Source organism: Erythranthe guttata, chromosome 13 (genome assembly GCF_056151865.1).
Source record: "Erythranthe guttata isolate IM_541 chromosome 13, IM_541, whole genome shotgun sequence".
NCBI lineage: Eukaryota > Viridiplantae > Streptophyta > Magnoliopsida > Lamiales > Phrymaceae > Erythranthe > Erythranthe guttata.
The window spans coordinates 1,400,800-1,415,866 of record NC_142545.1 but is presented as its reverse complement, the minus strand read 5'-3'; the positions used below and the strand labels follow the sequence as shown (position 1 = coordinate 1,415,866).

General features: G+C 32.7%; 3 protein-coding genes across 3 annotated transcripts; 1 reads left to right on the top strand and 2 right to left on the bottom strand.

The window, feature by feature from the left end:
• The first annotated feature begins 312 nt into the window (after positions 1–312).
• Positions 313–3,539, top strand: LOC105956481 (uncharacterized). Its single transcript, XM_088812241.1, has 3 exons — positions 313–478; positions 1,091–2,440; positions 2,532–3,539. Exons 2-3 carry the CDS (start codon positions 1,093–1,095, stop codon positions 3,527–3,529), a joined length of 2,346 nt encoding a protein of 781 aa, XP_088668367.1. The 5' UTR covers positions 313–478; positions 1,091–1,092; the 3' UTR covers positions 3,530–3,539.
• Positions 3,540–3,866: 327 nt separating this feature from the next.
• Positions 3,867–7,493, bottom strand: LOC105972086 (glucose-6-phosphate/phosphate translocator 2, chloroplastic). Its single transcript, XM_012997021.2, has 5 exons — positions 6,909–7,493; positions 6,308–6,533; positions 5,980–6,205; positions 4,832–5,045; positions 3,867–4,068 (listed from the first exon to the last, which is right to left on the bottom strand). Exons 1-5 carry the CDS (start codon positions 7,410–7,412, stop codon positions 4,057–4,059), a joined length of 1,182 nt encoding a protein of 393 aa, XP_012852475.2. The 5' UTR covers positions 7,413–7,493; the 3' UTR covers positions 3,867–4,056.
• A 4,321-nt stretch (positions 7,494–11,814) lies between these two features.
• Positions 11,815–14,615, bottom strand: LOC105972104 (uncharacterized). The gene is made up of 2 exons (XM_012997044.2): positions 14,206–14,615; positions 11,815–12,197 (listed from the first exon to the last, which is right to left on the bottom strand). The coding sequence occupies exons 1-2, from the start codon at positions 14,527–14,529 to the stop codon at positions 12,021–12,023; spliced, it is 501 nt and encodes a 166-aa protein (XP_012852498.2). The 5' UTR covers positions 14,530–14,615; the 3' UTR covers positions 11,815–12,020.
• Between the last annotated feature and the right edge of the window lie 452 nt (positions 14,616–15,067).

Here is a 15,067-nt window from a genome sequence, read left to right as displayed (position 1 = left end):
TTGTAAATTATATTTCCTATTTTACTTATGGCTAATGTCTGTATATTAGCACGTGAAAGAGAATGGAGAAACATATAATTTTCTTTGCCACAATTTATCATAACAATTATTATTCATTAATTAATTATTATAACCAGGGGCGAGTCCACCCAAGGGCTAGGGTGGACTCAAGCCCCCCCTCACTTCTTAAATTTTTTCTTATATATATATATATATATATATATATATAAAATACCCTATTTCCTTTTAAAGCCCACCCAAATACCCAATTATATTATCTAACCTCACTTATTTTTAACCCACTTATTTTTAGCCCATCTATGTAAGCCCACTATTCAAAGCATCGTCTTTCACGAAACGTCGTTCTCGTTTCTCTCAGAAAGAAAGAAAAAAAAAAAAAAACTCTCTTGCACAGTTGCATATAGCGTTCTACAACCGTTGCTTGCCGGAAATTGCCACCTACCGGCGATCGATTAAGGTTTCACATCTCCTCTCTCATCTTAATTTTCAGACTGAATATCAATTAGAAATTTAGAAGTCGATTGAGTAATTTTGATAATCGACTAGATATACATGTTTCTTGGATTTTCATAGCAATTTAGGTTTTGTTGTTTGTTTTGGTATTATCTTCTGACAGTGGAGGGAAAGAAAGAACTAAAAATCGGGAAAAGGGGAACTTCTTGTAATGCGATGATAATGGTGAAAAGTGAATTTAAGGAATTGATATTTGTTAAAAGTGGATGTAATTGGCAAACAAACGAAGGAAATTGATCAGTTGGAAAATTGGAGTGATGAATAAATAAATTAAAAAAAAAAAAAAAAAAAAAAAACAAAGAAAAGAGGATATGATATGCACGCACCAGTAGCAGTATATGAAGAATTGAGACAGGGGATTTTTATTCATCATTCTTCATATATTTTATTATTTATTAATTCTCCATTCATTATTATTATTAAAAAACTTGACAAAGTGATATATTTTATGGATTTTGAGTTTTTTTCCTTTAATTTTTGTTGTCTTAATCTCTGATCACTTTCTTGGAACTCCTTATTTTTTTATTAATATATTTTATTTTGTCTTGTTAAACAGTTATGTTGAGATATTTAAAAAGAAAAGCACCTCCTCTTCAAGAAGGTGATGAATCTACATCGAATAAACCACTCCGAGAAATTAACTTAGAAGATCTTCCTGCAGATCCTGGACAAAGGCCTTGTATTTTACAATATAATGTTAATGATCGAGATCGAGTTCGTAGAGCATATTTGCAAAAAGGTCCTTGCCAACCGTATAACCACGCATTTCCTCTCACAGTTTATGGCAAGCAAAATAGACGATTTATTAACACTTGGTTCACCAAATATAGTACTTGGTTGGAGTATAGTGTATCCAAAGATGCAGCATATTGTTTATGTTGTTATCTTTTCAAACCAGATATGGGAGGTCAATCGGGTGGTGATCATTTTGTTACTGAAGGATTTAGTAATTGGAAGAGAAATGAAAAGTTAGCTACTCACGTAGGAGGTCCTAATAGTGCACATAATGAAGCTTGGGGAAAATGTGAAGATTTGATGAATCAAAATCAACATATTGAGACAGTTGTTCACAAGCAGTCAGATCAAGAAAAGGCTAAATATAAAATGCGTTTGATTACTTCAATTGAGGTAGCTCGATATCTCTCAACACAAGGGCTAGCATTTCGTGGTCACGATGAAAGTGAAAGTTCGGCTAATCCAGGAAATTTTATTCAACTTGTGAAAACCTTTGGCCAAATTAATTCGAATATTAAAGAAGTTACTCTGAACAATGCTCCATTAAACCACAAGATGATATGTTCAGATATTCAAAAGGAGATTGTAAATGCATTTGCAATGGAAATTCTGAAAGAAATTATAAGTGATATTGGTGATTCGACGTTTTGTCTAATGGTTGATGAAGCAAGGGATATATCAATGAAGGAGCAAATGGCCTTAGTGGTAAGGTATGTCGACAAATCTGGTATTGTGATTGAGCGATTTTTAGGAGTTGAACATGTTACTGATACTAGTGCTTTGACTCTTAAAGCAACTATTGATGATTTTTTTTCTCGATATGGATTGAGTGTCTCTAAATTACGTGGTCAAGGTTATGATGGAGCTAGTAATATGAGAGGTCAATTCAATGGCCTAAAAACACTCATCTTGAATGAGAACCCTTGTGCATATTATATTCATTGCTTCGCTCATCAGCTCCAATTAGCTTTAGTAGCAGTTGCTAAGAAGCACGATCATATTTCTTCACTTTTTGATTTTACTACAAGAGTGTTGAATGTTGTTGGTTCTTCATGTAAACGTCGTGATTTGCTTAGACAAAAGCAACATGAAAACATAATCGATGCACTCAATATGGGGGAGATTTCAAGTGGGCGAGGTCTAAATCAAGAAACAAATCTCAAACGAGCAGGTTATATTATTTTTAGGCTTTAATATTTTTTTTTTACCATTTTAGAATGTCTCATAAATTTTTATTTTTATTTACTTTTTTAAATACACAGGTGATACGCGTTGGAGCTCGCATTACAATACTTTGTTGAGTTTGATCAATATGTTTGATGCAGTAATTGATGTACTTGAAGTTATTGGCCGTGATGCTTCAAGTACAAGTCATCGAACAGAAGCACAAGACATTGTTGATAGGCTTTTGTCATTTGATTTTGTATTGAGCCTTTTTTTGATGAAAAAGGTATTGGCGATCACAAATGAGCTATCTCAAGCACTTCAAAGGAAAGATCAAGATATTGTGAATGGAATGAGATTAGTTCAAGTGTCAAAGATTCAAATTCAATCATTTCGAGAAAACGGGTGGGATTTTTTGTTTGAAAGTGTAACCGTATTTTGTAAGAAGCACAAAGTTGATGTTCCTCAAATGGATGCTAAATATGTTGCTCGAGGACGAAAAAGACGGAATGAAGAAGAAATGACAAATTTACATCATTATAAGGTTGAGACGTTTTACACTATTTTGGATATGCAACTTGGAGAGCTAAATGCTCGATTCTCTGATTCGACAATGGAATTGCTTGTGTGCATTGCTTGCCTTGATCCATCTAACTCGTTCTCTCACTTTGACAAGGACAAATTACTTCGTCTTGTTGATTTTTATCCACAAGACTTCACCGAGCTCGACAAATGTGAGCTCAATGATCAGTTGGATACTTACATTGTTGATATGCGCTTAAGCAGTGAATTTCATGGGTTGAATGGAATTAGTGATCTTGCTCGCAAAATGGTAGAAACTAGGAGAAACAAGGTGTATCCTTTGGTTTACTTGATTTTGACTTTGGCATTAACGTTGCCGGTTGCTACTGCTACAGTCGAGAGGGCATTTTCAGCCATGAGTATCATCAAGAGTAGATTGCGCAGTCGGATGAATGATGAATGGTTGAGTGATGCTTTGCTTGTCTTTATTGAAAGAGACATTTGCGCGGGAATTGACAATGATACAGTTATGAATAATTTTCAAAACATGAAAACTCGAAAGGGCCAGTTGTAATTTGTAAAGAGATTGCATCATTATATTTTGAAATGCAACTTTTAAGAGTTTGGTTTATGCTATTTAGTTAAATTATATATTTAGTAACTTGTTTTTGTGCTACTTAATGCAAAAAAAAAAAAAATCGGGGGCGCTGCCCCCGAACCCCCGATATGTTTAAGCCCACCCTCACAAAAATTCCTGGCCTCGCCACTGATTATAACAACAATTAATATGATGTACATTAGTGCTAAATTGCCTCTATATTATTGTAATAATGCATTCGTCTATAGTAATGATCCCTCGACGAACAATTCAATCGATTCAACCAGCAAAATTGATAGATGACGCACCACCATCCGAGTGAAGAACTCCGAATTTGAAGAGGTAAAAATGTTAGGCTGTATATATACTAATATATATAATAATATTAATATTAATATTAAGATTAATATTAATTGTCTAAATGTCTGAATTTCTGATTATGGCTTTTGTCCCTCTCAAAAACCATTATTGATTTGCATCAAAAGGCATCATAAATCCTTGAATTACTGCTTAGCCTGCATAAAAATATTAATGCACAGAAATTGAATCATGTGTTAGAGAATAAATTCAAAATTGTTTCTTAAGGATAATTATAAGTTTAAAACAATTACAAAATGGATAACAAGTACTATTTTCATTATTGAGATAAGAAACCGGACCGGATCGAATGGATCGAAATTAGCAAATTCCCAATGGTTTCAGAAGTAAAAAATCGACCGAACTTTTAAAATTTTGCAAATTCCATCCCGACAAATACTTCCAAAATTTTGTAATTTCAAAGTTATAATTTGAAAAAATTAACATTATAAATGCAGTTTTGTGTTTTATTAAACAAACAAAAAAAAACTCTGAAATCACTTTTAGAAATTAATATCGGTTGGAATGTCAAAAATTAATTCGGAGCATTATTTATAACTCCCGTAGAAGAAAACAAATATAAATCGAAATAAATAAAATATTTTCACATCAAAACTTTTATATGGAAATCCGGAAATTTCGAAAAATTGTCCCTATTTTGTTATATCATATCCACCAAAAAAGAATTTAAAAAAATAAAAATTAGCATGCATGTGACAAGTGGGGTAAAAAAGTGATGGCAAAAGAAAGACAACATGTGACAAGTTGTAGTATTCACATGTGATAAGATTTTATCATACAAGATTCAAGATTGTACCTTGTCCTAAAATTCTACATTAATTACATTTAAATAAATAAATAAAATTCACTATGGAAATTAAATAGAAAAGGTGATATATATATAAAAAATAAAGAAAATACCTGAGAATATAGGAAGGTTCCAGAAATAGCAATGGCAGCACCAAGAGCATTGATTGGTTGAAGAGGTGTTTGAAAGATGAATATAGATACAACTATTACAGATATTCTCTTCATTGTATTTCCAATGCTAAATGTCAATGGTGATATCTCATTTAGTGACATATATGATACTTGATTGTATAAGTGGTAAAATACACTCTGCGCCACCACCCACCTATTATTTTTTTATTTCATTAATCAAAAATCAATAATTAGAAATATAATAAAATAGTGACAAAAAAAAAAGATTTTGCAATCTAGTTGACTGACACAAGCCATGCCCATAATCATATTTAATTTACTTTATGGGCAATGTATGTATATAATTTGTTTGTAAACTTTTTTTACATGTAAAGATTCTAAGGGTCAGAGCGTTGTGACGGTCTCGACTTAAAAAGTATTGACTAAAGAAATTTAATTGTATTAATCATTTTAGATTTTAAATAAATAAAAAGTTCCCCTTTTTAAACTAGAATAAATGCAAGAGATGAAGTTTCTTTTTAGATTTCCAAAAGTAATAAATCAAAAATCAAAGCAATAACTTTATGATTTTTCGGTTATTTTCGCTCTATTGGATGAAATGCACCGGGTATATGTTCTAACTCGATCGATACACTTCACCAAATGTATTATAAATTCCATGACTTGTATTTCCTACCCGTGGTTCGATTTTTCCATTTTCATATGGTCATATTATTTTTGCTTCAAGTTTCTATGCCAGGTTAAGAATAAATAAGAAAAAAGGGAAAAAAAAAAGAAAAAAAATACAATTTTAACCCCTCAAGTCTGCACCTATTTCATATTTGGTCATCCATGTTCACAAAAAAACACATTTGGTCTTTCATGTTTTAAAAATTTAACATTTTTAGCCATTTTCGTCAATGTTGCGTTAGTACTAACAGAACCAAGCATGTGTTTATCACTGTCTTAACTGACCAAATGTGCTAAACTACTAAAATATGAGGGACTAACTGTATTTTTTGTTGAACAGGGACCAAAAAAAGAAATTAGTGCAGACTCAATGGATGAAAACTGTGTTTTTCCCATAAAATAAAAAAAAAAAAAAGTTAGAATGTGACAAATAAATTGGAGAAAATGAATTACTTTACCATATGAAATTTGGTCCAATTTGAGAGAGAGCATTTTGCCAACCAACAGCCCACAAGTGGGGACCCTCCACAGCTATAGCAAATGGTGTAACTATCAATAGAGACAACATTGAGAGACAAGCATAGTAATTCATCCCTCCAACTGATTTCCCTTTCATCATTCCTCTCTTTGAAAATATATTCCTAAATACAAATGCCAAGTTTGACAACATTGCCCCCATAAAACCTGCAATAAATCAAAATAATTTAATATTTTCCGTGTAACGCTCATTCGCACACGTGTACGTTTAATTTGAATATTAGAATAGTAATTTTTTTTTTAAATTACCGGTGAGGTTGAAATTGAGCTCGGTGGCTGCGGAAAGAGCGCAACCTCCGATTATAGGCAACAACGAAAGATAAACCGACAATGGAAAAGTTTCTCCCATTAGGAATCTGGACACTACTACGGTGAATGCTGGTTCGCCGCTCTTGATGATGTGCGTGAATGAAACGGCAACCTTCGACATGCTAACCGTCGCCGCCACATGCCCGATGGTGTGCGCTACGGCAACCTATATAAATTAAATTAGCATTATGATTAATTAAATTATTTGGTCTTATATGATGTTTTTCGGTTAGTACAATAACTTTTCGAATCAACCGTCAAATACAAAGAATTATTAGTATATCGTATAATGGACCTCCCATGATCCAATTATACTATTATTTGTCACTTTAGAATGTCAATCATGCGTTAGTTGGACTTTTTTCAAATGTTTATCACTCTTAATAAATTGAAAGACAATCGGTTGTTAAAACAATTAATAACAAGGGTATTTTAGTAATTTAGTATATTATTTTATTTAATTCATTCATATTTATATGGCTTTTTTTTTAATCTATGCGCAACAATTCAAAACGAAATGTATAAATGAAGTAGTGCTTACCGGAAAAAGATTTTTCCAGAACTGCAAATCGGTTTCCGGCGGCTGAGCAATATTCGTCGCCCAAGAAACGAGCATAATAAGAGAGCCGGCGGCAAGCGAGAGGGTTGAAGTGAGCCAAGGGAAAGGAAACGCATTCAAAACTTTCTTGTTATATATATTGAACACCACATTCAAAGCCCACCACGTGGCGAAGTAAACCCCGATCTTCGCCTTCTGCGCAGCTTCCTCCCGGTCGAACCCGATGCCGATCGGGACAATGGGCTGCGACCGACCCGCTTCGTATGCGTTGCACCGGATCGAAAACGGGTCACGGGTTCGGGCCGGCCCGAATCCGGTGGCGGAAAAAATGTACAACGGCTTGTGTTGGGGTAGTAGGTAATTTTTCTTGCAAGGGTTTAAGGTTGGGAGATTGTGGGGTTTTAGGAGGGTAGAAATCGTCTTTTTCGGAAAGTTTTCGGAGAATTTCGGTCCGGTTGCGTAGGTTTGGTTTGCTGAGAAAGCCATAATTTTTTTTTTCTTACAAGACTAGTAACTAGTAAGTAACGTTGAAATTGAGATGTGTTTGTATATAGTATGGGAATGTTTGTGTTTAGTATTTATAGATGGGTATATATAAAAAATATATTAATAAAATAATTATGTTACGGAGGGTGGGCCCCACCGTGCTGCGGCTGACCTCTCGAACCGGTTGGGGTTGGGTTGTTATTTGTTAGCTGTCTGTAAGCGGGTCGGAAAAGGCAACTAAAGAGAAAGGGGGAATTGTGTGCATGCATATTATTAGCATGGGGGGTTTGAATTTCTTCGAATATTCCTTCAAGAGTTTGCGGAATTCTTTTTTTCTTTCTTTCTTTTTTATGTATATATATATATGTAGCACGGATACGGAGAAACGGGAAAACAGATACAGGGAAACGGCATGTCCAAAATGTAGGGGTACCAAAGTTTGGGGGAAACATGTAATAAATATTAAAATTATAGGGGTTTATTTATAAATATGTTATATATATAAACATATATAAGTTTTTATTTATATGTAAATTCTTTTTATATATTTTCATACAAACATATTCAAAATAAATTTTCGTGAAAAGTACAATTTTCATCCCTCAAGTTCGCACTGATTTCACATTTAATTTTCAATGTTCCTAAAAAACACATTTGGTCCCTCATATTTTAAAAATTCAACGCTTTTAGTTATTTCCGTCAATTTTTCGTTAGTAATAACGGAATCAAGTTTGTGTCCATCATTGCATTAGCTGACGAATTAACAGTAAATTGACGAAAATGACCAAAAGTGTTCAATTATTGTAATATGAGAGACCAAATTAGTTTTTTGTGAACATGGAGGACCAAATGTGAAATCGGTGCAAACTTGATTGGTGTAAACTGTAATTTTTCATAAATTTTACCATCAACTATCAATTTGCCATTGATCATTAAATCGTGCAATAATTAGGGAAGCAACATAAATATTTGAAAATTTGCTATTCAAACATGTTTCTAATTTTTTTAGAAATTGCAAAATGACTCATATGGTGTCCGACAAAAATATTTGAAAATTTGTTATTCAAACATGTTTCTAATTTTTTTTAGAAATTGCAAAATGGCCCATAATGTGTCCAGCAGGTACCCTCGAGGAGTGTCGAACACAAAACGTGTCGAAAACGCAGGAACGTTAAGAATATGAAGTTTCCGTGCTACAATATATATATATATATATATATATATATATATATATATATATATATATATATATATATATATATATATATATATATATATATATAATTTAGATTTTCTGGTCCAATGCGGTAGGATTCGAGCTCACGACCTTTCATTTGTTGACCGTGATACGTCCATGTTGAATGATAATTTCAACTAAAAGTTTAAGCTGTTACTAATGAGAAAATAGATATCTTCAATATAAACTTCGTGATAAAAAAAAAATTCTTTATATTATAAGTGCAATTATTTAAAAGAAAATGGATTTTTTAATTTGTTTTGAGAAATTAAAATCGAATCAAGAATCGGAATCTCGCATATATATTCCAATTCTGACCCAAATTGTTTTTTTGAAAAAAGTCAGACTCTTTGAAATAAATTGCATTTCTGTAATTAATTGGACCATGAGACAGATTTAAAAAAAATAGAAGATAAATATTTTCTCATGGTATTGTTCTTGACACAGTTGTAATAGTTTTCGTCCATGTATAAAATTCAACGATGGAGAATAGTCTAAACATATTGATCGTAAGTATGTAAATGACAAATTTATCAATAGTTGAAGTGTATTGGTCCATTCTTTCATGCAATCAAGTTAGGTAGAGTGGCATGTCGACAACATTAAACTTATTTTAATCTCTAAGGAAAAATAAAAATTGTAAGACAAATAATCAACAAAGAAAATGACATATGTCGGAAAAAATAAAGGAAACTTCGGTCTAGGGAAGTTAGATGTTCCATCTGGTTATTTACATCGAGTGGATTTGAACCCTAGATTTGATTAATCATTAAGCACACATATATATGAATGTGTGTGTGTGCAATTATATATGTGTAGATTTATGGTTCAAATATATACATTCTGTGTAAATAACTAGGTGTACATAACATCTAATTTCTCCTTCGCGGCATACGTGCAAATGGATGTACATTTTATTATATGTAGATCAATGAGTCATTTATTTCATCGGGTGTAGCATCTAAGCAGAAAATCGGAAACTTCTTAATTGAATTTTTTTTATATTGATATCTTAGGATATATTGCAATTGCATAATAGCCGTTGGAATTATGGTCACGGTCTAAACATGAATACAGAGAGAGGATCTCTTGCAAATCGTTCATGTCATTTTCGTACACCTTTTGTGTTCTCGAATTGGTGTCTCACCAACTATATATATATATATATATATATATATATATATATATATATATATATATATATATATATATATATATATATATATATATATATATATATATATATATATATATATATTACAAATTCGTGATTTTTCAAAAAAATATTTCTTGCATGCGTTTCAAATAGATGGATGATGAAAATGAAATTTTTATTTAACACTTAGAAATTCTTATATAAATCCTTAAAAAATCATATCAAGAAATCCATTTTATATGTATAACGGACACGGAAACGGTAAAACGAGGAAATGGAAAAACGGATACAGGGAAACGGCATGTCTCAAAAATGAAGATACGAGAACTTAGGGGAAACATGTAAATATTAAAAGTATAGGGGTATATTTATAAATATGCTATATAAACATATATAAGTTTTTATTTATAGATAGATTCTTTTTAAATATTTCCATACAAATATATTCTAAATAAATATTATTATCAGCTATTAATTTACAATTGAACATTAAACCATGTAAATAATTAAGGAAGCAACAAAAATATTTAGAAATTTACTATTCAAACATGTTTCTAACTTTTCAGATATTGCAAAAAGGCTCATATAAGGTATCTGTCAGGTATTCTCGAGTGTCGGATCATGTCCGAAACACGAATACGTTAAGAAATTGAAGTTTCCGTGCTACGTATCATTTTCTGAACGATATACTTCCAAGTAAACATGTACAAATAACGAAACATGCAAAATCTTGCAACCTTTATCATGTGGCCCTTTCAATGTTTTTGAGGTAAAATTGAACCTTCTTTTGGTTGAATTTATGAGACCAGTGAAACCCTAAAGCTTACGGTTCTTATTAAAAGGCTTGTCATTTTCTTTTTCTGGTGCACATGCAATTATATTATTTGTCACCAAAATATCTCATAGATTTCATAAAAGGGACTGTACTATATATGTATCATATATTTCGAATTTTTATTTGTCAAATATTGATTTTAATTTTATAAATATTTCGAATTTTTATTTATATTGAAAAATTAGGAAATATTTATGATTTCACCAAAAAAAAAAAAAAAAGTCTCTTTAATTTATGTTCGTTAAAAATCTGAGGCAACTGTTTGTGTTTGTCATCGTGCTTGATTCTGAACCAACTTGGAATTTGTACCTCAAAATTTTGTACCATACACTATTTGCTCAATAATTTTCTAGTTGTTGCCAGCAATAATTTGATCTGATTTTTCCGACACGAATCACACTCTCATCTTATTGTCCATTATTTATTATTTATTTATTTAAAAGTGAGCATGAGAAAAAGGTAGCAAAATTACACCTACACCCTTATAATTTGGCAAATTTCACCCTAAAGTGTATTTAAAGATCATAACTATTTGGATAAATTACACATACACCCCTGATGTATGCTAAAATAACTTTAAGGTCCCTACAATGTCGGATAAATTACACATACACATACTCTAATTGAATAATGCATTGGATAAGTTATTTCGTTAGGGTTCTAACGGACTATTAGTTTCAGACAGTGCTGGAAACAACATAGAGCTAGGGGTGACATGGCTCTCCTAACATTTCTTAAATCCTTATTATTTTATATAAGATTTATATATTTTCGTTTATGGTAGCATTAACGGCCCCGGGGGAAACAAATATAGTGCATATCGGTCCCCAGGACATGAAATCTTGGCTCCGGTAATCGTTTCAGGGGTGTGACTGTACCAATACCACATGGACCTTAAAGTTATTTTAGCATACCTCAGGGGTGTAGGTGTAGACCAAACCTCAATCCTCATTTCTAATCACCCGAAACAAATACAGTATATGAATAATTAACATCTATCTTCTCAGGATTATGGTCGGTTACCAAATTACAATAGTCTAGAGTAAACGGACGATAACATTTTAAATATTTGGTGTGTGGTTGCTAAATAACCATAGTTAAGGGAAGATGAACGTAAATTACCGAGTAAATCTAGATTTACTACCTGGTGTAGCATATAAAAGACCATCAATCGAACCAAAAAACGAAAGTAATCAAATAAACGAAAATCTCATTCAATCCCGGAATTTTGTTAACTAAAAGAAAAAAACTGTTTGAGCAATTCCTTACAAGATGATTTCTAGTCCATGCATATTAGCCAGCTGTAAAAAAAATCAAGAAGCAAGAAACAATTCTTTCAAAATTTGAAGTAACGACACGCATTCAGACAAGATGAAATTTTCAAGCCTTCTTCTTTCTATGTGGAACGGGCCTTTTTCCAGCACTTGCGTTCTTGCCCGAACAATCCAGCACACCACGCAATAGAGCAAGAACCGCAAACCCTAAAAACGGGTAGTACATCATTAACAGCTTTTCAGATGCTCTGTTCGACATTGACAGCTCCGTTAGTATCGCCGCCTGAAATCAGACCAATTTTTTTTTTTTTTAATATATGTGACAATTTTAAAAATTTCAGTCAACTTCGTAACACTGACATGGTTAGCATAATATATATGACAATTTCGAGCTTATTTTGGGACGGGAAAAATCGCCTGAATCTAGTGATTAAGGTGGATACTAACATTCAGCCTAATAAACAAAACTCGTTTAAGAAATAGATGAAAATTAAATATGTGTAATGTAATAGAGATGGGACTACGACAATTTACATCAGAAGTTGATGAATTTCACAGAAGCAACATTTGATTGTAATTATAGCTGTTTGAAATCCTTCTTATGAAATGACTCATCTACCCTTGACTACACACAAACGGCAAACCTCTCGATTTGATACTTCATAAATTCCTCAAAAATGTCATTTAGCAATTAGCAGTTAAAAACACAATATCCTGATAAAAGCCTTCTACACATTCTTAATCATATCCAAAGCTAAACGACTAAATTCAAATTTTCCCCTGGCCAACGGTCGTTAGGTGGAGCTTGTCACACATGGTTAGCCTAGTGGGGTTTACGTCTCTCGTATGGTTTGCAAGCTATTATACGAGAGTGTAGGTTTACCCAGTGCACCTATATCATATGATGCTTACTATACATGGATCTAGATATAGATTTTGATCGTCTTCTCTTCTCCTCCTTACTCGTTAATATCATGTTCATTGTCAAGACTAGACACGATTCCTAGTTAACTTTAACATGGGCTCATTGAAATAAGTAAATAGCGATTCATATGGTGGTGGGAATTGCTCCGCAATTCTCATACGAAAAATAATCGCAAAATAAGGTAATGTAAAGTAATTAAAAATTGGGCTCGTTCATATGCTATGACAAACTTCAAAATTTAATGAAAAGTTAGAAATCTTAAATTTCAGGAGCCTGTATTTGTATGGGATATTTGTATGGGAAATAAGATGTTACACCTGGTTATTTACACTGGGTGGATTTGAATCGTAGATCTACACATAGTCACACACACAACCATATGTATGTATGCTTAGTCAAATCTACGGTTCAAATTCACCCGGTGTGAATCACCAGGTGTAGCATCTAACTCCCCGTATTTGAACCTTCATAAAGATATAACAATCTTGTCGATTTGCTATTAAAAAGCGCATAAGAACGATCACAACTTACTAAAAAGGTAACGAAATAGCAGAACTCTTCCAAAAGAATACGTGAGAGAAGTCGGATAAGACAGGTCAATAACATGATCGAGAATGTAAATATCAAAGTTTTTCGCATATGTTTATTTGCTCGTTAAATAATTCCAAGAACAATCAATGACGAATATAAAAAAACAATTCAATTGCAAAGGATCCAAACTGAAACCAAAATTACGAGAATTAAAAATATTGTAATTTTAGCAAATGTGTCGTCGACGAGAAGTTCCAGAGGGGCAAGGAAATTCTCATCTTCCAATCCCATTAGAACATACTCCCTATGTTCCAAATTAACTGTCACTTTGGGGAATTTTTCTTGTTCCAAATTATCTGTCACTTTAGTATTTCAATGATGCATTAATTACTATTTTTTTCAATTTTGCCCTGATTACTATGCATTAATTGAGAGAGAATTAATGAAACGACATTAAAAACATGGATATTATAGCCATTCTATATACTTTTCTCTAAAATCGACCCACATTTATTAGTTTTCTTAATACGTGTGCAACAACCCAAAGCGACACATATTTTGGCATGGAGGGAGTAAAACGAAACTCGACTTTCTCCTCTTAGAAACACGAAACCCAACTGATCATTTAATAAACCAATTTTCTAGTAACCCAATCAACATAATTAAAAAAACAATAATAATTATAAGAAAAAAAAAAATCACAGTTGCAATAACTCATTGACGCCATTCATCAAACACTTTGGCTGCAAAACACCAAAAAGCAACACATTGCCAAAACCATGCACAACCAATAAACAACGCACCCACGCAAATAAAAAATATAAAGAGATTATACCATGGAAGTCAAAGTGGAGGCGCCGTACATCAAACAGGCGGTGCTGACCCAAGACTTCCCGGCGGCAATGCCGTAGACGCAGGCGACGGCGAGAGGCCACTGGAAGACGAGCTCCAGCCAAACAATCCCTACAAAGAAATGCGGCTTCTCGGAGACCAAGTAGTCGCCGTAGTCTTGTGCGTACCAGCTCTTGAGCTCAACCAGAAACGACGGGAAGAAGTGGTGGGGTAGGCACGTTTGACCGTCGATGAGCGGCGCTACAATGGCGATAACGAGGAAGAAGACGAAGAGGGTGGCGTCGACCAGTTTGCAGAGGGCGCCCATCTTTTTGTTTAGGTTGGTGAATTTGTTCAGTTTTTCGTCAATTTCAAGATTCTGCTGAAAATGGTGATCTGATCTAACTGGGGATGTATATTGTTTAATGTCAACGGGTGGCACGGAATTTTGGGTATTTGCAGTATGGCCCCTTCTTTTATTTGATAAATGGATTTTGGTCTTTCCATTAAATAATTTTCTTATGTTTTTTTTTTATTATTATTTTAGTAAAAAAATTGAATATTGATTACTTACTTTAAATTCAATTCTCTATTAAAATTAAACTTCAAGTGAGGAATTTATAATATTTAAAAAAAATGAAGGGTATATGTGTTATTAAACTTAACTTCATTGGAGGACCACATAGTCTATTCCATATTTATTCAATGGTAAAAGTTGAATTTGAAAAAAAAAAACAATGGTTTAATTGAATTAAATATAAGCTAATATCAAATTTGAAGGAGGTATATATAAAATTTCAAACTATAGGGGTATGGTTGTATTATATCTAACATTAGGAAAAGAAGGTGCAATTTACCCTATTTTA